The sequence below is a fragment of the Gasterosteus aculeatus genome, chromosome 13 (assembly GCF_964276395.1).
Source record: "Gasterosteus aculeatus chromosome 13, fGasAcu3.hap1.1, whole genome shotgun sequence".
NCBI classification, from domain to species: Eukaryota; Metazoa; Chordata; class Actinopteri; order Perciformes; family Gasterosteidae; genus Gasterosteus; species Gasterosteus aculeatus.
The window spans coordinates 10,626,028-10,653,255 of record NC_135701.1 but is presented as its reverse complement, the minus strand read 5'-3'; the positions used below and the strand labels follow the sequence as shown (position 1 = coordinate 10,653,255).

General features: G+C 45.2%; 5 protein-coding genes across 5 annotated transcripts; 3 read left to right on the top strand and 2 right to left on the bottom strand.

Moving 5' to 3' along the window:
- The first annotated feature begins 106 nt into the window (after nt 1–106).
- LOC120830556 (uncharacterized) lies at nt 107–4,007 on the top strand. The gene is made up of 2 exons (XM_040195278.2): nt 107–257; nt 1,976–4,007. Exon 2 carries the CDS (start codon nt 1,991–1,993, stop codon nt 2,738–2,740), a length of 750 nt encoding a protein of 249 aa, XP_040051212.1. The 5' UTR covers nt 107–257; nt 1,976–1,990; the 3' UTR covers nt 2,741–4,007.
- A 575-nt stretch (nt 4,008–4,582) lies between these two features.
- tmem119a (transmembrane protein 119a) lies at nt 4,583–6,990 on the top strand. The gene has a single exon (XM_078086678.1). It carries the CDS (start codon nt 5,466–5,468, stop codon nt 6,858–6,860), a length of 1,395 nt encoding a protein of 464 aa, XP_077942804.1. The 5' UTR covers nt 4,583–5,465; the 3' UTR covers nt 6,861–6,990.
- On the bottom strand, nt 6,916–8,652 carry iscua (iron-sulfur cluster assembly enzyme a). Its single transcript, XM_040195279.2, has 5 exons — nt 8,281–8,652; nt 7,999–8,112; nt 7,814–7,924; nt 7,643–7,721; nt 6,916–7,313 (listed from the first exon to the last, which is right to left on the bottom strand). Exons 1-5 carry the CDS (start codon nt 8,650–8,652, stop codon nt 7,243–7,245), a joined length of 747 nt encoding a protein of 248 aa, XP_040051213.2. The 3' UTR covers nt 6,916–7,242.
- Nucleotides 8,588–15,537, top strand: sart3 (spliceosome associated factor 3, U4/U6 recycling protein). Its single transcript, XM_040195276.2, has 19 exons — nt 8,588–8,806; nt 9,724–9,850; nt 9,949–10,053; nt 10,144–10,328; nt 10,538–10,643; nt 11,107–11,231; nt 11,337–11,492; nt 11,633–11,771; nt 11,865–11,972; nt 12,080–12,157; nt 12,243–12,301; nt 12,491–12,600; nt 12,689–12,801; nt 12,899–12,975; nt 13,070–13,241; nt 13,340–13,788; nt 14,082–14,234; nt 14,356–14,540; nt 14,629–15,537. Exons 1-19 carry the CDS (start codon nt 8,609–8,611, stop codon nt 14,792–14,794), a joined length of 2,811 nt encoding a protein of 936 aa, XP_040051210.2. The 5' UTR covers nt 8,588–8,608; the 3' UTR covers nt 14,795–15,537.
- Nucleotides 15,538–15,946: 409 nt separating this feature from the next.
- ficd (FIC domain protein adenylyltransferase) lies at nt 15,947–18,243 on the bottom strand. The gene is made up of 2 exons (XM_040195277.2): nt 17,664–18,243; nt 15,947–17,452 (listed from the first exon to the last, which is right to left on the bottom strand). Exons 1-2 carry the CDS (start codon nt 17,935–17,937, stop codon nt 16,371–16,373), a joined length of 1,356 nt encoding a protein of 451 aa, XP_040051211.1. The 5' UTR covers nt 17,938–18,243; the 3' UTR covers nt 15,947–16,370.
- Nucleotides 18,244–27,228: the final 8,985 nt, after the last annotated feature.

The window sequence follows — 27,228 nt, the reverse complement described above, 5'->3', positions numbered from 1 at the left end:
GTACGTGCAGGAGGAAGACGAGTGTGTAGGGAGGTGGAAAGAGGGAGGAGATAGATAGAAATAGAGGGATGGACATCATTTTCCTGTGAGCAGACTTTTAGAGCTCAGTGAAAAAACATTCAGTGCATCTCAGCGAGGAGGGCTGATGCTCGGAAACTCTCCCTTTCCTCTGGTCACTTTGTCTCCCCTCGATTGTCCTCCCTGTCTCCTGCGCTGTGTTGGCCTGTTCAGAGGAGAAACCAAGGATAACACACCCTGTAAGTATGTTTTTATGTTTGAAAAGAATTTAAATGCAAGTCAAAACCACAGACAAATATCTCTTGTATTCCCGAGAGGTCTGTGTTTACAAACCGACGAATCTTATGATCATATTGTTTAAAGTTAGTTCATAAAACTAACGTGATGGTGGACATGTAGTACATTTACTCACGTAGCACATTCCATCTTTATGAAACTTGTTCTGGATATTTTCACTTGACGTAATACTACATTTCAGGGAGGAGTATTGTACCATAAAATCCATTGCAATGATTTGTAAATTGATATTTTTCTAGTTAATAGTTTTACTTCATTAGGATTTAAAGTGCATGTATTTAATGAATATATAATTATATTTATATATTCACACACATTTGATATTGTTTTACTTATAAAAGATGAATGCTTCTTTCTAACCCTCAAGGTTTCTTTTTGTCTATTTCAAGAACAATGATGTAATTGATGTTTAGTCCTAATATTTATGTGAGTAATATATTAATATTAAAAATATAAACGGCCATCTTTGCAACTTAATGCTTATTTGCCAACTTTTCCAAAACTACGTCTCTCAGACTGAATTTGTAGTAAATGTGTAATTATTAATGGCAAACACATCCAGGACATGTAGGCTTACAAAAAGCTGCTTCTGTAAATCTAAGTAAGGATGTCATGAAAGGCTTAAATGTCATGAAATGGGTTAATTGCATATGTGGTGTGTGACGGCCTTCAGTTGAAGGACCCTGCAGTGAAATAAGGGGAATGTAATTACGGGTATAATTATGAGGATTCAAGGCCAGATCTGTCCTACGGCTTTACACCCAGGGATGAAGACCCAGCCCACCATGTGGTGCAGCCGCGGCCTGTATGCAGGACCACACAGGGAGGGGGGACAGAGGGGGGGGGGTTTCACGCTGTAACGTGAATGAGAGCACGAGCAGGTTCAGCACGATGCTGATTAGAAGCTTGTCATTGCAGATGAGCACTGTGTAATCATACTGTCTGCTCTAAATGCTAACAAGCTGAGCTCTGCACTACGGTTTGGTTTTTACTTGATAGAGCTTCACTTCACACTGAGAGGAAGAAGGATGGAAGAAAAGTATTATCGGGTCAGGAAGTATATTGAGTTAGTTGTACTGTCAGTAAATGCTGGTTTTGCTGGAGGCAGAAATATCTCCTCTGTGCTGCCGTGGGCCACAGCAGCTGCTGCCCAGTGTAAATATAGAGCCCGCAGCCTCTGTGCTCCCCTGGAATATGGCTTCCTCCTGACTTTGGTGTGGTGGATGGGTGGCCTCCCTCTACTTTACAAATTATAAGGCCTTCAGCACCAAACTCACTGTCTCCACCCCAAAGAGGTAATGGCTGCCCAGCTGCCTGCTAAAATAGAACTGGTCCAAGTTGGGAAGCTGAGTGAAGATGAATACTACTGTTGCATTTCAGATGGAAACAGATGTTAAAACATTGGTTTATTTTCTACATCTGTTTCATGAAAGACTGCTTGACACAGGTTAGTGTGAATGCGTCGCAAGAAAGACGTTAAGGGTAAAAATCGACGAAACATGATGGCGCTTTATACCGTAAACAGGCGAGCTGTTTCCCACTTTCCGGTCTTCTACTAAGCTAAGCTCCTTCTTCTATCAGTGCCAAGCCCGTGTGTTGGATTTGATATGTATTTCCTTATGTGATACTAAATTCGGGACGGCCATTGCTGTTGTTGCAGGCCTCCGAGGAGAAGATGACGTCCCGTTTGCTTTTTCTCGTCACCTGCGTGACCCTTCTCCCGCTGTGCCACGCCACTCCGCTCTTCTCCAACACCTCCATGGACGGCAGCGGAGATGAAGCAGAGCCGGAACTCATTTTCCCAACCTCCTTTTCCACGCGAGCCCCTGCTCAGGTCTCTGCTGCCACCGAAGCCCCCAGCCTCGTCAGGACCATCACGTCCACCATCACCATCACCATGATTCGCCTGAAGGACTTTGTCCTCACTCGAGTCGTGGACTTCCTGCAGGAGAATCTGCTCATCCTCATCGTTGTGACCTCCCTTCTCGTCGTCATGGTCTTCATCATCTGCTGCGCCTGCGCCATGAGTCACAAGCGTAAGCTGGAGGCCTATAAGCCCCTCCCTCCTCCAAGCAAGAAGCACGCGGCTGAAAAGACAGGAGCAGGGAAAAAGTCAAGCGAGCCCCAGGAGAGGCCGTACGCCGTGGACCACGTCAAGAGGGTCCAGACTCAGAGCGTGGCCTCCCCCAAGCACCTGCGCGTGCCCTCCAAGGCTCTGGTGGGCGAGAGGGGCAGAGATGTCCGGTCGTCGCCGCGCCCGGAGGTCAGGAAGGTCAGGGAGGCCGAGGAGGTGGAAAAGCGGAGGGACGTGCCCAAGCACAAGGAGCAGCCAAAGCACCGGGAGGAGGTGCAGCAGAGCTCCAACCCCGGCACCAGCTCCGGCCATTCGGTCTGCACCTGCCACCTGAAGAAAGCCCACCATTAGAGCACGGGCAGGGCTGATGTTGGCCCGAGAGGTGAAATGTCGCAACCACAACATTAAAAAAAACCAAGATCAGACAGGTTGGTTGCGGTTAAACGTATAGAAAGATATTTAGAAATGGATTTGTGATTGAAATCTGGTGTGCCCCTTAAAATGATTAAAGAGTTAAATTTAAAAGTTCGTGAATATATGAACTATGGCTTAAATCAAAAATGCTAAATACTAGAAAACATGTGTTGCTGCATAAATCCTGTCTATAAATCTTGCATGTCACAGTTGCAACGTATGTTTAAAAAGCTAAATGCCAACGACCATTAAACCCTCACAGTGGCTCAGTAGTCCTTCCTTTAGCTGTGATGTTGAATGGAATGGAAATCCTGCATTTTGCCATGTTCTCCAGATTGAAATGATAGAAAGTGTTTGTGTGCTTTGATACCGAGTTGTATTACTCCATGTGCCTGCCTATAGACAGAGGAATCTCCTCAGCATGTCCTGCTGTACGCTGTGGCTTCTTTTCACCAGCTAGAAGCCGTCATTTGGAGCAAAACCTTTGCTGCTGTAAATGCAGCAAAGTGAGACTCCAGTAAACTTGAGTTGTTGGATAAGCGACACAAGCATATCTTTATATTTACATTCATATTTAGTTGGTTTTGTTTCATGTTATTTTATGTCATATAGTGTATATTACTCTACAAACCTAATTCACAAAGCTTTACACCAAAAGAACAATGTTCAACAGTGTTACTGGGAAGTTTAAGTAGAAACATACATATATATAAATCTATTGTTTATCTGTCTATATATTTATTTGGTTGATAGTTCTGACCTGCATTCAACATAAGTAAGGTTCTGGGGTACTAAAACTTTGTGAATCAGGTTTGTATTTGTATAAGTAATACTTATTAAGATAAATAGTGTTTTGTTTTCAGTGTAATAATGTGTAACGAGTCAAAACTTGAGTACGAAGGTAGGTAGTAGTTTGTTCATCTTCTGCTGGTGTAATAGAATTAACTTTAACTTATGTTGGCAAAAACAGTGTCTAAAATTCAAACACTTTGATATGTTTGTCTGACATCATTTAGATATAAATTCCGATTACACTGGAGAAGATAATTTGTATAAACTCTCAAACTCCCCGGCCCATGAAGGTAATGACTGAGGGCCACACAGCCTCAAACTGATGTCCTCACATCACGTGTTTCCACACAGATGAGTTGTTTACAAAATGACAGTTTTCTCTGTTTATGTCAAATAAAATAGTTGACGATAATGTTTTTGTCATTATTGAAAATGGTGGATACAATTTCATGATGATAGACAATGCAGCTCAAAAGAAAATCACAGATTAGAAGAGTTCATCAAACGTTTGCTGGAGATCTTCCAACGTAACGCTTCTCACACACACACACACACACACACACACACACACACACACACACACACACACACACACACACACACACACACACACACACACACACACACACACACACACACACACACACACACACACACACACACTATGATTGGTCCTGGTGAGGGCGTTGACACCATCACACCAAAACACAGGCCTGCAGAAGGTACTGGAGCCTGGAGATGACGACGTTCCTCTTTGTCCCTCGCTGGCCACTGTACAAGATTGTTTAAATATTTAAACCGCAGTACACCAGATACACACACAGCCCTTTGCTCCAAAATAAGATCTGATGGCATGTGTTGTCTTTACAAATCTCCAGACATTGATTTGTTCATCTGAGGTTCAGTCAAACAGTCATTCCTTCACTACGATAACTCGTATTCCGTTCGGTATGTTAATGGACGTATTCAATCCATCTCAATATGGGCAGACAGGTCAGAAATCTATTTCAAACCATCAACCCGAATCAAAACATGATTAAGCATTGTGAAAAGGACTGAAGTAGATTTTTGTTTTAAATAAAGTTTGAGTTGAATCGTGACTGGTTCTACACCTGGAAGATCAAACATCAGAGATGACGGCACAAAGGCAAGCGTGCCGCCGTGGTGGCTGAAACGCGAGCTGTGGCAGTGCCTCGCACCAGGCTCACGTTCCCTGCTCTCTTGTCAATGAGGTGCTAAATAATTCGAGCCAATGCCCCCCCTTCACTTTCACTCTTCCCACCAGCTGATGGGAAGACTCACGGCCAGAGGACCACCCACCGGCGCGCCCCGTCCACGGCCGGTTTGAGACATTCAACGTCTGTTTGAGTTATTCGATACACCTGTATTTTTTACTTCTTTTTTTTTTTAATTGTTACATACATCACCTGGACATTCTCTCCGTGTGTATTTTCAATCTTTTCACTTCTCAGCCACTGAAGCAATATTACCTCTAAATCCATTGAATTGGGGAAGAGGATCCAGAATAGGTAATGCGGCACCTTAAGCCTGTCGTTAAACTTTGATGAGCATCTGCCAGGAATTCTCAACAACAGCAGTAGTTACATCTCGAGCCGACCAAATGGGGACAATTCTGCCCTCCTCCTCCTCAGAGGAGCAGTTGAAACAGGAGGAGAAAATGGTAAGTGCTACGCCTTTTGCTTCTCTACTTGTCGGTGCTGCATTCTAGAAGTACCCTTTCTTTCCAGGGGTTCACATACAGCACTTTGCAACCACTTACAAGCCGCTCATTAGAGGAGCTTTTTGTTAAAGCAAGTGGGAAATGTGCCTGATGTGGTTGTCTCCTCTCCCTTGTTCCTGGCAGTGAGTCATGCTTTGGTGCCAATGTGGTGTCCTCCTGCTACTCTGTCCCCTAGCGTGCCTCATGACACCTCCCTGTCCCCCCGGCTGCTGCTGTCCTGGATTCCTGGTGCTGTGCGAGTCGCTGGGTCTCCGGTCCCTTCCTCGCTCCGTCCCTCTCAGCACCTCGGCTCTATCAGTGGCCAGAAACCAGCTCTGTAACGTGGACCACCTCCTGCGGCCCTTCTCCGACCTGCAGGAGCTGAGCCTCAGTCACAACCTGCTGGCCCGCTTCCCTCGCGGCCTGCCCCCGAGGCTGGAGTCCCTGCTGCTGCAAGAAAACCGCATCACTTACATCACCTCCGGCGCCCTGCGACAACTGGGGAATCTCACCCGCCTGGACCTGGAGGACAACCGCATCCGTGCCGTTCAACGCGGAGCGCTGCTGCGTCTCAACAAGCTGCAGGTGCTGACTCTGAAGGGGAACCAGCTTACGAGCCTCCCTCTGGATCTTCCGCCATCGCTCACCCATTTAGACCTCTCTGCAAACTGCATCTCCGTCCTGGACCCGCCCTCGCTGTCCGCCCTGGTCAACCTGCAGGTCCTGAGGATCAACAGCAACTGCCTGCGCTCGGTCCCGGAGAGCGCCTTCGACGCGCTGCCGCGTCTCAGATCCGTGGAGCTCGCCAACAACCTGTGGGTGTGCGAGTGTGAGATCCTGTATCTTTACCGCTGGCTGCTGAGCGGCCGGCCGAGGACGGCCACAGACCTGGTGTGCACCGAGCCGGTCCATCTCGCTCAGCACCTGCTGCTGAACCTCTCCGTCATGGCCATCTGCCCTCGGGCCCTGAGGCCAGATGAGAGCAGCCACCAACTGGACCAGTACTCTCCACTGGGAGGACAGCCGGAGACGCTGGCGGAGGAGCCCACAGGGCCGAGCTCAAACAAGATGGATTTGGGAAAGTTGGCCAGGCGAGAATCACGAGAGAGCCCAGTTGGATCCGTTTTCAACGATGCACGTAAGAGTCACGTGTTGCTTAAGTTGTACTCTTTAGAGACCCTTACCTCTAAGGAGTGTTTATCCCTGAATAAAACACAAACCGTCAGCCCACCCCCTTTAAAAAACACTATCACAACCCCTCCTATTGAGACGCAGAAAGGCCGGGACAACGCCACGGGTCGGACCCCCCAGAATAACGCTACCTTAGCTGAAGGGACACAATCTTTGCTCTCCACAAACAGAGATGAACTGCGGCCCACCGGCAGCGCGCCGCGGGTCACACCGCACTCTGCTGTGGTCGTGTCGCTGCTCGTTGTGTTATGTGTGTTAGTAATTGGCCTGATCCTGTTAGTGCTGCTCGTACTAAAGAACATACTTTTGCGCCAACAGAGGGTGGCTCCGCTTGATGTGGGCTCCGGGGGATGACATCGGCACCGCAAATGTGTTTATTCATTCCAGTCGCAATAAGCACACAGTGTCATCCGATATTCAAGGTTTTTATTCTATCAGGCCAAATACGTAAATGCCAAAAATGAAATAAAAACACCCCCTTGTCCATTGTTTGTGGTTCATGATCTCATTTGTGTTCTCTGTAGGAAAGATCATTAGCATTTGCTATTTTCAAAAGAGATTATATATATATATATATATATATATACTCCAGAAGAACTCCAGAAGAAGTTGCAAGGCCCGGTGTAGTATTGTGTAGTATTATGCTGAACAATGTTCCCAACAGCGCTGCAGAGGAACGTTACATGGCTGGTGTCAAGACGTAACGGTGAAGTCACTAACTGCTGGCGTGCATGCGTTACTTCTTTTCCATGTCCTGTTTGACTCTGTAGTCTGACAGCGCTGCTTTTATGGCATCTTCTGCAAGCACTGAAAGAAAAAGAATGAGGGGGTTTTAAAAGGTAATTTGAGCATGAATTTGATTTGCTTCTATGAAGAAATACCCTGATAGGTAACAAATAAGAGGACAACCGTAGGAAAATGAGAAACGGCAAACTGAACAGTTTCAAATGTATTTAAACTGGGCATGCAGGGAAATGTTTTACTTAAACAGTCCTCTCCACCATCTCCATTGAAACACCGAAGCAGGGGATATATACGTTTTAGGACAACGGTGCAAATTTGACATTTAGGATCTGTTTTTCTCATCATCTATCTAAATGTTCAGTGATCGTTCAGCCGTTTCATAAAGAACTTACTGGAACAATGAAGCTTGACTGGTGGAAGGCAGAGTTCTTTGGCAATGTCTGTGTTCCTGATCTTCAGCGCTTCATCAACCTACAGGACGAAAGCAAGACATCGACAAGTTATAGGCAGGACATGTAAAGCATTATACCTCTTTCCTTTCCATCAGTGTTGTACTAACTCACCGACTTCCCCTTCACCCACTCTGTGGCAAGAGAGCTGGATGCGATGGCTGATCCGCAGCCAAACGTCTTGAACTTTGCATCAACTATCTTGCCATTTTCATCCACCTGGATCTGAAGACAATACACAATCAAACCTGGTCGTACGATGGGAAGTCACGAGGAGCCGCCTTTGACCTCGACCTCACCTGAAGTTTCATTACATCGCCGCAGGCTGGTGCGCCCACCAATCCGGTCCCCACATTCTTGGCGTTTTTGTCCAGAGTTCCCACATTCCTGGGGTTTTCATAGTGGTCCACCACCTAGAACAGAGAGACAAACCAAAGATGACACGTCACTGCTTGGCTGTTTAGGGAGTTGAAAGGATCGGACACAGCTGATATGGTTAGTGACAAACAAACGGTTACATTTAAGTTACACACTGCCACACAAAACACACGTGACGGTGTGGAGCGAATTTGGAGGGTTACCTTTGTGTGATACGAACAGAGAGCAGTCAGTTCCGGGCGCAATACCCGTCTGCTAAATAACACCAGCGAGGACGCAGCGCTTCCTAAAGAGGCCATCGCCATGTTGAGATAACGATTGTTGACGGAAATCAACGAGTGTACACGAGAGGGGACAGCCCACTGTCTGTTGACAAACACGGCGAGGCAGGAGTGTGTCGCCGGGGAGGGAGCACCCACTAGCGGCGAACAGGAGCCGCTGCACGTCGAGGGGATCCACGGCGAGTTTTCAGCTCCACCTCTCGCGATACTACTGGCTTGTGGCCTGTTACCAGGCAGACGGACATCCAACATGGCCGCGTCGAGCAACGCAGAGCAAACGCATTTGCAAGACATGGAGGAGGGAGATGCGGGGATGGAGGAGAGGGATGGAGACTCGGACGAAGGGGAAGAGGAGGGAATGGGAGTAGATGTTTCAGAGGATGAGGAGGACAATTCGTCGGAAGACGAGAAAGAAAATGAAGCGGAGATCCAGCGGTTGGAGGAGCAGGTGAGTTCACTAATGTTAGCTCACGAGCTAACGCGAATGAATGGGTGGTAACGTTGGACAAAGTCAGCTAATGTAACTTACAACGAACCAGTAACCATATCATTAAAGTTGCGTGCCATTGGGCTCTGCACTAGTTAAATCGAAACAGGTAATATAATGAACAGCCGCTGTTATCCAAAACAATTAGGGGCGCATGATACGACGTCATCCACGCTAACTAGTTAGCCGTCGTGATTAGCGGACATGCTAATCTGTGATGGTAACGTTAATGGCGCCTTTTTACTATCTCAGTTCTTTGGGACATCACAGCGTTCAGTTCATTTTAGTTAGAAAGTGAATGTACACATATAAAGTAGTATACGTTTTACTTTATTGCTAACATACCACAACGTCCTTTAATACGTATAACGGTAAATGCTGCAGCCTTTGCATCCAATAACACAGCTGTGAGAAATAATTCCCATCTATTATTATACTATTAACGTCAGCGCCGTACGCTCGTGTCGTATGTAGTAACACGTGACAAAACACTGTACAACCACGACGCTGGTCAACCCTGCAGTGAGTTCCACCGTCATGTAGGTTATACTGAAAAGTGTTGTCATTATCTTGTGTTGACATGGAGCCCTCCTCCACTCCGATATTTGCTACTACCACCAAGATAGGTTTCTGCATGAGATTAACTAGATACAACTTAATAACCAATGGAGCATTGTACACGTTCATACACCTGTTGGTTTGATTATGTCATAATTGAATATGTGTCATCAATGAGGTGTGACGTTTTCTCTGGAAGTGGTCAAATAAATCACTGATGCAATCAAATAAAGGCAGAGCAAAATAAGCATGGCTTAATATGGACATTTTTAGTTGTACTGTTAAACCGCTTATCCTCTCATCTCTTTGTCGTTTTTCAGCTTTCAATCAATGCTTTTGACTACAACTGCCACGTTGATCTCATCAAACTACTGAAGCAAGAGGGAGAACTTGTACGTCTGCGAAAGGCAAGGGAGAAAATGAGTGAACTTTTCCCGCTCACTGAAGGTTGGTGCATGTACTGTTCTCTTCTTGGCTCAAATTAACCGTTGACAAAAGCTCTGAACTTTCTCTGCAACTGAAAACCCCTCTATTGAACCCTGCAGAGATCTGGCTAGATTGGCTCAAGGATGAAATCCGTCTGACCGAAGAAGAGCCGAACCGGGAGAAAGTATATGAACTTTTTGAGACCGCTGTAAATGACTATATCTGTGAGTGCATTCCAACATTACTAACTGCTTTTGATTCGACGTTCAGTCAATTCATTCGTTTAACATTTAATCTGATGTCATTATACTCAGGTCCAGAAATCTGGCTGGAATTTGCTCAGTATTCAATTGGTGGCATGGGCTCACCAGGTGGGATGGACAAAGTGAGGTCCATCTTTGAGAGAGCTGTGACTGCTGTGGGACTCCACATGACCAAGGGGCAGACCGTGTGGGAGGCATACCGAGAGTTTGAGAACGCCATTCTTTCCACAGTACAGGTTTGTGTTCCAATCACCAGGATCTCATCGGGGCCAGATAAATGCTTGGATCTTATTGCATTTTCAGCATTTGCTTTCAAAAGTTTTAAATCAAAAGCCGTCCTGTATACTTGCAGGTGACATCAATTATTCCTCCCGTTCTGTGTTGAATCCTCCTTTTGAATGATACTCTACTCACTTGGTTAATCCTCTGCCACGTTTCCTCTCAGCCTCCCCCCGGAAGGATTCCTACTCGCGAGGAGCAGGAGCTGCTGAAAACTCAGATTGAGCGTATCCACACGCTGTTTCGTCGCCAGCTGGCCGTCCCGTTGATGGGTAAGCATGACTGAGGACGCCTCCTCTGTAAAACGGGCAGGATTCGTGTTGCAAGGATCTCCGAAGAAAAAACTGAATTGCCCCATTTTTAAAATGTAACGCTGGCTCGTTGAATAAGTTGAGCGTGGCACGGTCGTGATGTGGCTTCTGAATTGGGATGCAGATTGAGAAAGAGAACACTCTTCTTCAGTCTCTGACCACGCTTTCAGTTTGTTGCAGGAGTGGATGAGATGTAGCCAGATGGTCTTAGTTTTATTTCTTCCTGTCCCAGCTGAAGGGATTTCTGTAGGGTTGCCACTTCTTTTATTTTATAAACATCTCCCTCGTTGAACTATTCAGAGATTAGACAATAAACCGTGAACAATGATACATTTCTACATTTTGTAAATACTGTATCTGCTGTATGTATGTTTTATTGACAATTTTTAAGTGTGTCTGAAATTTGTGCTCCATTGCTTTGTAGACATGGAAGCCACCTATGCAGAGTATGAAGAGTGGTCGGAGCATGGGGTCGCCGAGACGGTCATCCATCAGTACAAAAAGGCTTTGGAGCAGCTGGCAAAGTACAAATCTTACGAAGACGCACTGGTAACTGGCTTGATAATACAGTCTCCTGCAGATATCCTCCTTAAATTAGTTTTAAAAAATGCCTTTTTTTTAACATCTTATCTGCATGTTCTTGTCTTTCTGCAGATGGCAGCAGAACCTCCTAAGCTGGCAGAGTATCAGTCCTACATTGACTTTGAGCTAAAGGAGGGCGACCCTGCACGGATCCAGATCACCTTTGAGCGGACTCTAGCAGAGAACTGCCTTGTGCCAGACATGTGGGGCAAATACACGACATATCTTGTGAGTAATGGGCTCTCAGGGGGACTGTGATGTTTATATGTAGACTCCTGCTGACGTCACTCTAAAACCCGCTCCGTGATAAATCTTTCAGCATTGCTGACTATTATTTCAATCCTTTTGTCTCTCTGTGGACTCTGTAGGACCGTCAGCTGAAGATCAAAGACATGGTCCTCTCTTCTCATGAACGCGCTGTCAGGAACTGCCCCTGGACGATGGGTCTGTGGAGGAGCTACCTGCTCGCTCTGGAGAGGCACGGAGCGGACCATCAGACCGTCTCAGGTACAGACTGTTCATATTGATTACTCTGTTGCTGTGCGCTTCCCATTTGGAAAGATTTCAGACCCAGCAGTGGTGTCATTGTCTTCCTCACAGATGTTTTTGAAAAGGCGCTGAATGCTGGTTTCATTCAAGCAACGGATTATGTGGAGATTTGGCAGTCATACCTGGATTACCTGAGGCGACGCGTGGATTTTAGCAAAGGTTAGAGCAGCTCTGTGCGAAACAATAGATCTTTGTTTGAAATGTTTCACTAGTGTTCCTTTATTGTTGTCTTGCTCAAGGTGTTTCCTTTCTGTGTGTTTGTTCAGAATCAAGTAAGGAATTAGAGGAGCTACGAGGAGCATTCTCTCGATCTTTGGACTACATGAAACAAGATGTCGAAGAAAGTGGGTGGATTTGCGTCCGACTGAGATTTAATTCTTTGGTATTTGTGGTTTGGTTTTCCTCATCAGTTGTCTTGTGTCACTGTAGGGTTTGGTGAAAGTGGAGATTCTTCTTGTATCATAATGCAGATCTGGGCGAGGATAGAGGTAAGAGGAGTTATCGCGACAGTCACTATAGGGCCTGTTACTAAAATTTCTCAAAATGTGACTTTTATAGTTGAATTATACTACTATATAATTAAACTACTATACTAGTAGTATACTACTATACTACTGTGGTTTTTATAACCACACTTGCATATGTAACGATTTCTTTCTTTTTTTTCTCCCTGCCAGGCCCTCCACTGCAAGAACATTCAGAAAGCCAGAGAACTGTGGGACAGCATCATGACAAAAGGGAACGCTAAGTATGCCAACATGTGGCTGGAATACTACAACCTTGAAAGGTTTGTCACAATTTCTGAGTGGGGAGGGTGGAGATAATTTGAAATGAAGTGCTGATATTTTTCATTTATTTTGTACTTTTATCTGCAGGTCTTATGGGGACCCAGTTCACTGTCGGAAAGCTCTCCACAGAGCAGTTCAGTGCACCTCAGACTACCCTGAGCACGTGAGCGAAGTCCTGCTCACATTTGAGAGGGTTGAAGGTGAGTACTAATGGGGAAAAAAGGTCAAATCTAACCTAAAATAAAGAGGATTGCATTTCATGAATTGTGTCTCTGTATTTTGCGTCATCGCCTATAGGTTCTCTTGAGGACTGGGACGTTGCGGTGCAGAAGACAGAGACTCGGCTGAACAGGATCAACGCGCAACGAGCAAAGGTTGGAGGACATGCCCTTGTTGCACTGGACCGGTGTATCATTAAGGTGCCTGTGGCCAACGTTACCATGTACCAACCTTCCCCCCCTCTGTTAGGCAGCTGAGAAAGAGGCCAACGTGGCTCGCCAAGAGGAGGAGCGAGCTGACCAGCGGCGAAGGACCAAGGCCGAGAAGAAGGGTCAGAAGAAAGTCCCGAAAGGAACTCGAGCTGGGGAGAAGAGGAAAGCAGAGCAGGATGATCATCACAAGGAGTGGAATAACGGCTCCGGTAAATGGAGATGATTTGTTTTATGAACCTCTTTTATTTTACAGCAAAAATTTTCCTGAAATGATGTGTTTGCAAATGTTTCTCTCGCTCTAAAACAGAACCTGGCACGAAAAGGCACAGAGGAAATGGGGACCAAACCGCAGAGGAGCACATGGAGACGGGGCTCTTTGGGAAGAAAGCTCCCCCCGGCTCTAAGCGTCCTCCCCCCGGCTATAAAGGAGCAGCGGCCGCTGCCCAGAAGCAGAGCAGCAACGACGACGACAAGCCAGAGCTCCGCAACGACAACAGCAGCGTATTCATCAGCAACCTGGCGTACACGCTGGAGGAGCCCGAGGCGAAGCTGAGGACCCTGTTTGAGACCTGTGGTCCCATCGAACAGGTTCGCCCAGTCTTTGCCAGCAAAGGGGCCTTTAAAGGCTACGGCTATGTGCAGTTTGAGTCCACAGTGTGTGTCGCTGAAGCCTTGAAGCTGGACCGGCGGGAGGTGGAGGGCAGGCCCATGTTTGTGTCACCGTGTGTGGACAAGAACAAAAATCCTGACTTTAAGGTAAATACATAATTTACTGTTTTTTATTTCTATATCTACAATGTCGGCAGGTGTCAAGGCGTAAAGCTTATTTTTCAAAATTATATTTACAAATTCTCAGATATTTTGAATGTGGAATTTATCATTTTTATTTGGTCTTCAGTTATCGATTTTATGCATATTGATCTTATTATATCATTATGTTTGAATGTAATCAGCGTACACACCGGGGCGTTAATCGAAAAATATCCTTCTAGATCAAAATGTCTCTGCTGGTTTTCCATCGTGACCACTCACCCTTATTGTCTCCGTAGGTGTTTAAGTACAACAATTCCATGGAGAAACAAAAGATCTTTATCTCTGGGCTGCCGTTCTCATGCACCAAAGAGCAGCTGGAGGAAATCTGCAAAGGTCACGGCACCATCAAAGATATTCGTCTGGTCACGTATCGCTCAGGAAAACCCAAGGTGAGCCATTAAGAGAAGGACAGTGTCCAGATGTTTGGCCCAAATTAGTTCTCCTGATTAAACTAATGGTTCCAACTCAGCTGCTGGTGAGTTGACCGTTTCTTGCTGTGTGCCTCTGTAGGGTCTGGCATATGTGGAGTTTGCGGATGAGGCCCAGGCCTCTCATGCAGTTCTGAAAATGGACGGCATGTGCGTGGAGGACAATAAGATTTCCGTTGCCATAAGTAACCCTCCCCGCAGGAACACGATGGATAACGCTGGTTCCAGCAGGCTGGCCGTGGACGTCCCTCGCCAGGTCTTTGGATCGTAAGTCTACTGGCACATCTTGTCTTTTCGTCTGCCTCCATGTGTGTTGTGAGTGTTCTGAAACAAAGCTGGTTTTCTGCCTCCCCAGGAGAGGAAGAGGTCGCACCCAGCTCTCGCTGCTCCCTCGTTCTCTGCACCGACAAAGTGGGCCGGGGGGCAAAGCGGAGAACGGAGCTGCGGCGGCAGAGAATGCAGCCGGAGAGACGAAGCCGTTGTCAAACTCTGACTTTGCCAAGATGCTTCTCAGCAAGTGAGAAAGCCAGAGAGAAGCCATTGAGTGTCCTTACAAATTTACTCCTCTGTAATTGGGTTCCCGGCTTCCCTTTAATCTCAAGTCTTGTTCTTATCTGCCGCTCTGCGAGATTTGCCTTAATCGCCGAACTCTCGCCCGCCATCGGAAAGCGTTTTCAACCAAGACTTTTCACCCGTGTGACAGATTGTTTTTGTTTGATGGTGTTTTGACGGATATTTTATTAAAAAAAAGTGTATAATATTTGTGTGTAAATAGACTATCTACAATTGTTGCAATGGTGTTGTTTTTGTGTGTAGGTGGAAGGGATGTGAGAGACACATATGAAAAAATATTTATTTTAGAAATCTTAACAGCCAACTGTCTGAATGTCGTTTACAGGTTTTATGCACAAAGTTCAGATATGGTGTAATATCGTGTGTGTGTGTACAGAAGTTGGATGTTTTACAGTGATGTTTTTTAAGAAACCTAGGATTTCAATTGTGTAACTTAGTTGATGCTGACAACTTAGTTAACAAGGCTAGCAGTTACTTTTTACTGTATCCAGTCTGTTATTGGTCAGTATTCTGATGCTATGACATCTACGGTCTCTTGGCCTGTGAACATGTTCCCAACCTGTCACGCTGCTGATGCTGGATATGAGGTGGAATATTTACTCAACTGCTCCAATTTACTTTATTTCTCTTTTTTTACATCCCTGTTGATGCAACCTGCCTGTTCGGGTAATATTAAAGTAATTTTACTTTATCACATGGATATGCTTTTTATAGAAAGCAATGACTGATGTGCCCTGCACCTTCCAGCAGGGTGATTGGGGTCTGAAAAGAAAAGAAAAATTATGAAAATTATTGGCTAGTAAAGAAATAAGTTAATTTCCTGCGCCGTCATGAGTACGTTGATAGGAGGAATTAGTTGGTTTAGATGTTAAGGATTAAGATACAGGACTGATTCCTGAAAGTTATACATTAAACTGTTGTACACTGAAGTGAGAGCTAGGTAGTTTTCATAAAAAAACTGGTTCATTTCCTCAAAATAAACACGATATGATACGAGGCCACGCTTTGCTGTTCAATTGGTATTTATTCACCAGCTTGTTTCATTATCTTACCTTCTACCCTTGTTGTCTTCCTGTTCCAATAAAGTCACATAAATCATCTTTGTTTCCAATGACAAGTTGTCAATTGTAAAACTTTAATAAAACACTTAATTTAAAATAAATAATCATATACATAATATATATATATTCTTTACAGTGTTAAAGACATCACCTTCATCCCAAAGAAGATAATTATCTGAATGTTCGCACACTGAAGCATCTCGAGTGGTATGACATCAGAACTTTCCTCCTCACCGAACCAGTAGATTGCATTCTGATGCTAATAGAAATGCATAATCCCGACTGTTGGACACTGAAAGCACACTAAAAGTGTGTAAACCTCCAAATACACTTCAATTCAACACCCTGGAGAATCCCAATGAATTGAGTAAGCGTATAACGCAAACTGAAGCAAAGGGGTTACAGCAGAGGGCTTTCAAAACACAATCCTTGGGAAGAGCTCCGAGCTTCTCCCGCCTCCGGCTCAGTTGTGAATGGGGATGGTCTGTTTGCAGTCAGGGCAGGCGTGTTCCTGGCTGGCTCCCGGCAGCCCCACAGCATGCTCCGTGGTAGAAATCAGCAACGTGTCCAACGTCATCTCCGTGCATTTGGCTATGAAGCGGATGAACGGCCGTACGTCCCCCTCGTTGGCCGTGTCCAGCGCGGCGTAGTACTCGGCCCTTTGCTCTTTGCGGATGGTGACCGGCGGGTACCGCGCCTGCATCAGCACGAGGTTCATGAGCAGCCGCGACGTGCGCCCGTTCCCGTCCACGAACGGGTGCACGTAGACCAGCTTGTAGTGCGCGAGGGCCGCATACTCCACGGGGTGCATCTGCAGCGCCTCGTCGCTGTTGAGCCACTGGGCCAGCTCCTGCATGTGTCTCTGCAGGTCCTGGGGGTGCGGCGGGATGTGGTGGCCCACGAACACCTGGCTGGTGCGCAGCCTCCCCCCCTCCACGGGGTCCACGTGCCCGAGCACCCGCCGGTGGATCTCCAGGATGTCACTCACGGTCATGGTCCCCGTTCTGGACAGCAGCGTGGTGTTGATATACTTCATGGCCGCGTCCACGCCGATGGCCTCGTTCTGCTCCTGCAGGCTCTTCCCGGCGACGGCATAGCGAGTCTCGATGATGTGGCGGATCTCGGACAAAGTGAGCGTGCTGCCCTCGATGGCCACAGTGTGGTAGATGTGGTGGTAGTAGGTTTCCTCCATCACCCTGCGGAGGGCCGAGTTGCCTTTAGGTATGGACATAAGCCGGCGAACTTTACTGTCAATGATGCTGAAGTAACGCTGGTCGATCTCCTCCACCAGGGGAAGAGTTCGGTCCCGGCTGACCAGGGCTCTCTCGTTACACGGCGAGATGGCCAAGGCCTTGGTGTAGAGGTGGTCCGCCTGGACCACATCTTTCTCTTCCTCCAGAATGGTGCCCAGCTCCGTTAGGGCATCCACAAAGTCTGGATTCATGCCGAGTGCGTGCACCAGCAGCTTGTGAGCCTTGTCCCTCTTCCCCTGTTTCCTCATCTCAAGAGCCAGCTGCAGCGCCGCTTTGGCCTCCAGCTTCATCTCTGCAATGAGAACATGGGGGGCATTGAAAAGAGACATGAGGTCCAGGACCTCGCTCCTGCAGTGACCAGTATAGGCTATGTAAAAGCATCTGTGTTTGACTGAAATGCCGTCTTTCGAGAATGAACATGCATAGAAAGTGGACATTTAGGGAAATCGTGTCTTCATCTTAATGTGGTAAAAGTGGATGAATTCATCACTGGTGTTCGGTACCTTTGCTCGGCTTGGACCTCAGAGGCAGAACATCCAGGGCCGTGAAGGGGACGGTGAGGCTGGTGGACCGCACAGCTGGAGGCTGCGGAGAGCTTCCCCACAGCTGGCAGCGGAGCTGCGCGAAGCCCCTCAGGGTGGCGCAGCAGCGGTCCTCCTCCCCCACCAGGGGCATCAGGACGGCCACTAGAAAGCAGAGGAAGACACACAGCAGCGGGCACCATCCTCCCAGCAAGCGGCCGCTGGTGTAACAGCACGCCTTCACAACAGCAGCCATGACAGTCCCGGGTCAATCCCTCCATCTTCTAGTGATGCGGGTCCCCGGGTAGGTCCACCCCGGCTCGGGTTGACCGGGAGGAAGACATGTTCAACGAGGCTTCTGTTCGGTTCGGTTAACCAACTTTTACAGCTCGTGAGCAAGATAACGGTAGCTAAGGTCAGCTGAGTTCTTCGTCCTTTATGTGACTCTAAAACACCGACCAATTAACGACCAGAAGGCGGATGACTTCTTCTCGTTGCCCGGTGAAGTTGTGTACTAAACGTAAGACACATGAAACGTCACCAACTTCCTTGGTCTGAACATCGTGGAATATCATTGGTCAAAAGACGCACACGGGTGCTGCTGATTGGCTGAAAACGCAGCAATACAACGAATGGTTCGTAAAGGACGCTGATTGGTTTGTACATAAAGTGCCTCCCTGAGTTTAGCCTTTCAGGCTGCGCCGAAACCATCGCGACACTTCTGACTACATCTGTACCGTGGGGAGTTTTAACAGGCAGCATATTACAAAACACATACGTGCTTATTTTAGGGCCATTTTTTACGTTTCCCCATCTCTGTAGGTGAACCAAGGATTTTTCTACTTAGTTGAAACTTCCGTGTTTTATTGGATAAAATATAAATAAATTCATCCATATTTCTATAGTTCTTTCTCACTGCACACGCCACTTTCACTTGTCACTTTCTATTTGCTGGTGCACTTTATTTTTAATTTTTAATTTCTAAATATTTTTAACTTTTTAAACTAACCCATAGCCTACTACTAACCCATAGCATTATATTTTATTCTATTCCTCGTGCACTGTTCTTCTGTCTACTGTCGTCCATTGTTGTATTGTCTGCTGTTACGCACGCCAAGTCAAATTGACATATTATGGCAATAAATGTTTCCTGATTCCTGATTCTTGATCCAGGTGTTGGGCCTTGGTGGCAGTGTCCGCCAAAGCTATTGACTTCTCTAGAAATGAGAAAGAAATTCACACAGTCGGTTTGATGCTACAATAAATAACGTATTAGATGATTATTGGAAGGAGGACATTGGATTATTAGAATTTAACTTTGTTAACCATGACATGACAATGAATATCTTTAATCGTTTATCTTAAAACAAGCATATTAACAAGCAGAAGAGGGCAGCATTGCTATGTAGTTAAAAATCACAGCCAGCATATCCCCTGAAGACTGGAGAGAATTGGCCTCAAAATCCTATTCATCAAGATTTCTTCTCATGCAATCCAGTTTGTGAATGCCATAAAGACAAATCTTTATTTTTATGAAGCTTTGTTTGGAGTTTAACTTCTCTCTCCTGCTTTCTATTGCCATTTGGTCATCTTTCCGTTCTTTTTGTATCTTTCCTACTTGTCACTGGTATTTAGTTTAGCCTTTTTTATGATAAAAGCCCACTTTATACTTTTCTATGCATCTATTTATAGAGAATATACCCTTCCACCAGCTGGGAACAGCCTGTGGTGATAAGTATTGATTCCTGGCTTGGTGCCAGAGCAACACTATTATACATATCTTCAGCAGATGGCAGCCGGGCTGATGGTCACACAGCAACAGAGACTGCAGCAACATGCTGACGCCACAGACACCGCACAGGAAGTTATGAATGAACAACTGTGTTTCTCTTAATGCTTTTTATGATTTTATGTGCGCTCAGAGATTAAATATGTCCTGAATTTTAGGGGTTTTTAATTTGTCATGTGATGTTGCACACTGTACTCACATTGAGCTGTGGAGCCGCACAGTAACCTCATTTAGCACCACAGAGCCCCACTGTGCTGCTCTGACCCACAGCAGCTTCACCTTGGAGGATAGTGGAGCAGCCGTGCTTGAGCTGCGTTATTTCTTCACTGTTACTCATGTGCTCCACCACACCACTCTCAAAGCAAAGATGGAGCTGCAGCATGTTATTATGGCTAATAATATGTTTCATTTATTTCACATTCAGCGAAAGAAAGAACGGAACCACGGGGGATGTGTAATCAACATGCTGCCAGGGATTAACTGAAGAAAGAACGACTCACTTGTCGTCGAGGCTTGTCCATGGTCATCTGTGGCTTGAAACAGACTCAGCGCTGTCTAATATTTCCTTTGCTCCGAGACACTTTTATTGTTACTCTTTGGCTTGGAAGCCTTCAATCCATAATGCATAAAACCGTGCGTGCACAAAGACACTGGTGGTATAAAAAAATACATTAAAGTAAAGCCTTCACTGTTGGGTTCTTTTTTGATGCAATAGAAAAAAGAAAAAAACACTAAATCATGTCTCAGATCCTTGACTTCCTGAAGACATATTTTGTATTAAATTAGAGTAAAGGGCCTATTTATCGCGTGTCAGCAGTGAAAAGCAGCGATAACAAAACCGTACATCTTTAAATAAAGATATTCTAACATGTACTATGAAGGTCTTTATGCTGGTAACACGCTGAGAGGTCAATATGTCAATATATGAGTCCATGTGTATTACTATTACTGCCTATTTCAAGAATCTCAAACTACAGATAACAAAACAATTAAGGTAATGTAACTGAGACCATACAGAGAGAAAGGCGTATAGTATGCAGTGGACAATAAGAGACATAACAGTTGTGATGTCATAAGACTAAATCCGTCCTCCTCCAGTGAGACCAATACTGATGATAAAGACTCCCTTTCTCTGGGGGGGGGGGCTACTCTGTACTACAAGTCATTATAAGTCAGCGTTTTCTGCTTGGACAATTGATCATTTATCGATAACCCACATCTATAAAAAGGGCCCTTTAATAAAAACAAGTCGCTGTTTTGTGACTAATGATGTGTCGGCAGTGACTTTTAGACCTCATTGGAATTTTCTATCTTAATTTTAAAAGATTGATTTCCACTGACATTTCGATTGTGATGTCATTTTTTCAAAGTGAACCGGCCTTTTTTTACTGGCCTGCTGTTACCAATGAGCCAATGTGTGGAGGAAATGAATCGAGATCTCGATTCTTAAACTGAGGGTTGACACAATTAATTGACGCTTAAACTAGTGTGGGACATCAATTCTGCTCTGTGGCTGCTGTCCAGTGGCTTGAATCACAGAGTGGCATACAAGCAGTGATATCGTTGCCACTTCTCAATATGCAATTGAGCTTAGAACTGGCTTCAGTTGAGAAACAGAACAGATATGGCAGAACGGGCGAGTGAAAAAGGAGAAAAGATGGCAGGAAATTAACTGCCCTCGGGTCATTTTGTGGACCAATTCTATGCCCATCTGGCATATGCTTATATGAGCTAAAGCCCCCACGGCTGTGGAAACAGATAAAACACAGTCTGCTGTGATGATGAGGGCTAATTCCATTTTTATTTTTTGTTGTGTTTATGCAATTAAATGCCTCATGTCACTTTGGGATTATTGTCAGAATGGAGCAGTCTCATTTCTCAGTCTCAGTTTTACATCTGTTTTCTGTGAAGCATTCCTACTAAATGAAATAACTTAAATAACGCAAAATAAATGGTTTGGTTGGTTTGGAACCAAGACCCGACCCCCGATGAGAGGTTGAAGATGAGACGAGCGATTCCTACAGCCTGCGTTCATCTCCATCATCAGTGTTGTCAAATGACTATGATGCAACGTGAATTACACGCTTTACCGTTAAGCTCTGAGAAAAAAAACAACAGCCCACTTGTTTCCACCGAGAATGAAGAGAGGTTGCTTCACACCAGCCGACACGTTAACTAAAAGAACCCTTCACAGGTGACCCCCTTTTAAAACAACACCCCCTCTTTTTACTACTTGCTGGAACTGTGCTTCAAAAGGAATAAAATCCATCTGCCCACCTAAAAAAAAAGACCTGTTAGGGCAGAAAATAAATCCCTGTGGCCGAGGCTCCTCGTCGGCTCCCACACCGGCTGGTGCTCTTCTCTTCAGCCGTCAGCCTGCTTTCCTCTCTCTCTGAGATGAAGCTTTGTTCTGGGTGACAGAGCTGGGTGTCTGAGACACAGAATCTTGTTAGAGGAATGGTGGCTCTCTTTCCACTCTCTGAGTATGCATGGCTCAATGCAGGGATGAGAGAGCCCCGAAGGACGAGAGAGAGAGAGAGGGAGCAACAACCGTCCTTGAGTGTCACCATACTAAATATCTGAAAGGAGAGTTTTGCTCCGAAATGCAAGAACTTCCCACATACATACTGGCAGACGGACAGGCGCTGTTTCAAACCAAATCATTGGAATACAAACTGATAAATAAAACATTGTTTTGTTCATGCAAAATGGTTTCGTGCACAATGTGACTAGCACACATTACATCTGCCTGTCCCCGACCTTTGGTCCGTCATCCATCCGTGTCTGAGCGGCGGTTCAGGTAGACTACTCGAGTAGAGCTTCACAGTCTGCTTCTGGCTACAGCAGACAGCGTTATTCAACGCAGCCTTCACAATAAGCTTTTCTATTGACGCTCTTAGTTCTCCACTCCAACACGCCTGCTCAGATTTGCTGGGATTTCCTAAAGAAGCTGCTGTGCGTCATGTACACAAGCTTCATGAAGAATTCGCCTAAGTCGGCTGACTGAACTTACATCCAGCAATGCAGCAATGCACTAACCAGGAGGATCATGGATAATTCATTTTACTGAATGAATGTGCAGCATGGAGGACTTCTGACTTCTTGCATAAAGCCTGGAGAGAATAACCATGATTTATTCAATCTATGCTTGGTAGCTGTCTGTCCTCTTTCTCATTTTCTCAAAGCCCCTGAAGGGAACCATTTCAGTTGAAACCCCTCTATGAATGACTGAACATCGGTGATTTGTGTTTGGAACGGACAGGCAGGTTTCTGCATCTGATCTTAAGTCGTGTTGCGAGGCGCGACGTGTTCAACATTGTCAAATGTGCTCGTTTGTTGGTTGTGCGTACGCATTCCGATTAGACGCCCCCCCCCCTCAGGCCCTGGCTCACAGGCACCACTGAGGTGAAGTCATTACAAGGGACCTCCTACAGGCTCCTGCTGCCGTTCCACTGATTATCTCATGTTTGCACTGGCCTGTGCCATTCAGAGAAGGTGGTCTGCAAGCGGCCAGCTTTGTCAAATCTACCAATTCCAGCACTAACGGGCACATCTTTCAGCACACAGCGATGACTCAGCAGCTGTGGGCAGCTCATTATTTCCTTCAGCCTCCGAGCGACGGCTGCTTGGGGACTCTGTTTGGTTTCTTTGGTAACGATCGGGGGGGAGTACAAAATAACCTGATAGCTCTTCATAAGATGATTCAATTTAAGTGCATCCGGACGACACCCTGTTGCTGTTTGGTTTCTGCTTCATGAGACTTGTTGGATGCCATCACGACTTTGTGGCGGGGCGCACTGTGTCACTGCTCTCACGGCGACAATCTGGATTTGCTCTTTAAATGCACCTGTCGGCAGCAACTGTCAGTCAGATATAATGTTATTGACTGTATCCAATGCCTAATACCCACTAACAGAGATGGATTATGAGACAAGGGGCCCCAGACACAGATTTGTAAAAGGCCCAAACGCGTCTACAATTTAGCAGCAAGATATAAAGGCGTTATTGTTGTTCCCCCTCGTCCTGTTTTATGTCTCTTTGTTATGGTTACGCATCTCTCTGAGGGTTTGTGAATGTTTGTCTTTTTAGTTGTTTCTCATCACTTAGTAATTATTTTTGTAGTTATTTTCTTCCTGTGGTTGCTTTGACACCGTGGCTCCGCGCCCCACAGGCCCATGATGTAATCCATGCAGGCATGCACAGCATCAGCCGGCTGATTTACATGATGCTACAGATGTAAGGATTTGACTGATATTTCATTTAAAGGCAATGATCCCAAGTGACCCAGCATGATCATAGGATCATGCTGGGTGACTTGGGAATAACAGCTCTTAATTGACCATTTCAGTGCCACAGGATCAGTTCTGATCACTCTAACTGGATTAAGATGTATAAAAGCGGAACAGATGATCAGAAAAAGACCACAGATCCAGAGCCATATTGGATTATCAAAGCTCTGCAATTTATGACATTTATACTCAATCCCATTAGTTAAATGTCCCTGATCTAAAAGCTAGTTTTCACAAAAATACTGTAAAATACACATGTGCTTGCATTAATAATAATTCACTAGCAAGGATCACGGCATCCACTGAAGGCGTTTGTCATGAGTGAACGTGTAATTGATTGATGGATTGATTGATTGATGATGGTTTCGTCTGGTCGGACGGGTTGGGTTGTGGGGAACTATGTGGGAGGATCCGCCGTGGCACGGCAAACCCCTTCAGGGCCCTACGAAAGGTCGGGAAAAGAGGGAGAGGAAAGAAAAGGAAGAAAAAAGAAAAGGGGTTGGGAGGGTGAGGTTTTTAGAATGCGTACTCGAGGAACGAGAAGATTGGGCTGAGCTGTATTTATGGAAGTACCAAAAGGGGCGTGTTGGAGGCGTGGTCCTGCTCCCAAAATACGCTAATTAGCTTCAAGTAATGTTGCTATGGTACAAATATATTTATGATGATTTATCGAAAGGATGTCAAGAGAGAGAGAGTAAGAGAGGGAGAGAGAGAGAGAGAGAGGGAGAGAGAGAGCAAACATGGAGAATGAAAATGAACAATTATCAGATACTTTTATAAAATTGTAGTATTGCTTCATCTTTGTTTTACCCGGGTGATCAACCTTTGTATTTTGGCACTTTACTTTCCCCTCAAGTTACATTAATGTCTATCAGAGGTCCCCAATACAAACTGACCGTTTGTTTGGCATCAGCTCTGCTTCAAAGCTTTACTCTCCTGAGAAACTAAAGAGGTTGAAGGTCAGCGGTGAAACTATTTTCCAGCCTTGTTAAGCTCTCGTGTTTTCTTTTCAGTGTTTTCGCCTCAGCTACTCCTTTGACATTTGACCTCACTCCTGCAGGAGAGTTCACCCTGCAGTTCATCTCTGCCAGCTCCCTGAGGCTCCTCCATTCCTAGTTTGTCACATGACAGCAAGTGATGTGGCGAGAATCCCAAAGTATATTTCTACAGGAAGTTACAACACATGTTGTTTTGTATGTATGTTTTGTATGTATGTTGAGTTTTTCATATTAGCAGAAGTTGATGCTTCTGCCATGAACTTCATTTTAATCTTTGGGATGAAAGTCTTTTTGTGTTTATACCAAGAGGGAGGGAGGATGATGTAGTCCTATTGTCTCATAAATGATGATGATGAATCTCTCGATGAAGTCTTCCGTTTCCTCTGTGGTCCGGATCGATTAAATCCTGTTAAAGATTTAACAAGGAGCCATGTTGGTATTAATATAGACTATACCACAATACCACATGCTAATGCATTATTTTAAATAATAAAATACAAGCCAATGAACAGTACAGCTGCTAATGTGCATGGGAGGTTAATTACTAATTAACTTATTTTCTCACACACCAATGTGATTTAAATATTACTGAGTAGCGATATTCTTTATTTACAATAATAACTTGAAGAGCGATGCTCATGTCGTCCTGGCATCGGCTCGTAGTTGATCGCCGATTCAACGCGTCCCCCGGCAGCCACGCTAACGATGTGACGTCCCCAACAGCTGTGCGGTTCTTTGGCTACCATTGCACTGTGCTCGCGGTAACCCGTTCAGGGGACTAGTCATATTATCTTGGGGCCTTTCTGTTGTTTGGAACTGTAAATCCCTGATGTGACTTCAGAGCCGCGGGCCTTTGCCTCATAGCTCCTCGAGAGAGGTGAGTACAACTAAATGTGTCAGTTGTAATGTCAACAAACTAGTGTGTGTGTGTGTGTGTGTGTGTGTGTGTTTATGTGTGAGGTGGCATAACTGTGCATGCAGCTCTTTTCTGCTTTAATGTGTTGGTTTTTAGTTGCAACTACTGTGCAGTTGATACAGGCTTGTGTTGTATCTGCTTTGGTGCTGATTTATTTTGCTGTTGATAAAAAGTGAGTTATTCAATGAATGTGGTGAAATACAGCTTGTTGCATCGACGCAGTTTAATATATTTTGTATTTGTTGTGTAATGGTCTAAAATGTGCCCTCATTCTGTGGTTGTATAACTACAACATCATTTGTAAGAGCAGCATAGAAAGTCCCCTCTGGTGCAGACGGGGCAGTCAGGGCTCTGTGGTGAGATGAGTGGGCTGCACGTTCAAATGTTAAAACATTTTATTTTACAGACTAAACATGTCCATTAGGTCTATCCTATGACATCATCAAATGCTTGTTTCACCATTTAAACCCCCCACAGACGTCCCCTTTCAATATTTTAAGATACAGGACTGTACTCGGTGCATCTTAACAAGGTTTTTTACTCTCATCTCTGTTCATTTTTACAATACTGGTATTTCTCGTATTTGAGCAATGAGCTCAAATAGGCTTTTTGTGTTGCCAAAGCTCGAGAGCAACAATGTAGAGTTTGATGCGCTTGTGTCACATTCAGAGAGAAATCAATAATTCTGCAGTCAATAAGGAACTGAGATCCGGTGATTGACTTTGACTTGCAGCTGTGTTGATGACACAGGATGGAGCCACTGGCTCAGTCAGTCAGACACAAGTGCAATAATATTTGTATGTTGGTTTGTGGTCTTGTGAACGGCTCAACGCATCGGGGAAATGCGGATATTGTCACTCACACAAACGTGTCGTGTTCACGTATCTGCTGTGAAAAGGCCTGTTTCAACTGCTTTACATATTGTAAATACTGTAAGCCCTTATGCAGCTTTGCCTCATGCAGAAATACTGCAAAGATTATGCTTCTAACATTCAACTGGCGTAAGAGTTCAGACGTATGAAGTTACAACAGCAGTCGTGGAGGACGACAACAGCGATCCCGCCATTACGATCCATCTATGATGTTGGTTTAAAGACTCGGCCCACTTTAATCTGCATTGTGGAGGTGGATTTTAGGTAAGCAGATTTACACTGTTGACTGGTGCATCTCTGTCGCACTCAATATATATAATGGGTTTCAAGCAGAAGATACTATTGCAGCTATAATAATGAAGGCACTTGAAAATACAATTCAAAGGCTGTCAGGAGTGGAAACGGCCGCTGTACCCTCCATCAACCCGCAGTGCAGCACCATTAGACCACTTCTGAATGCACGAATACATTTATGTGCTTTTTATTTTTTATGCCTTTTTTAAAGCATGACAAATAGTTTCATAAATAAGGACACACGCTGTTATTTGGGTTTACGCTGTGGTTGTTTATCTTGAGGACAAATGTTTTAAAGGATAAAATCAGCCATTAGATGTGTTTTTATATTCATTTAAACAATACACACCAATGTCATTGGTGTAGATGAGGAAGCATAGATTAATAGC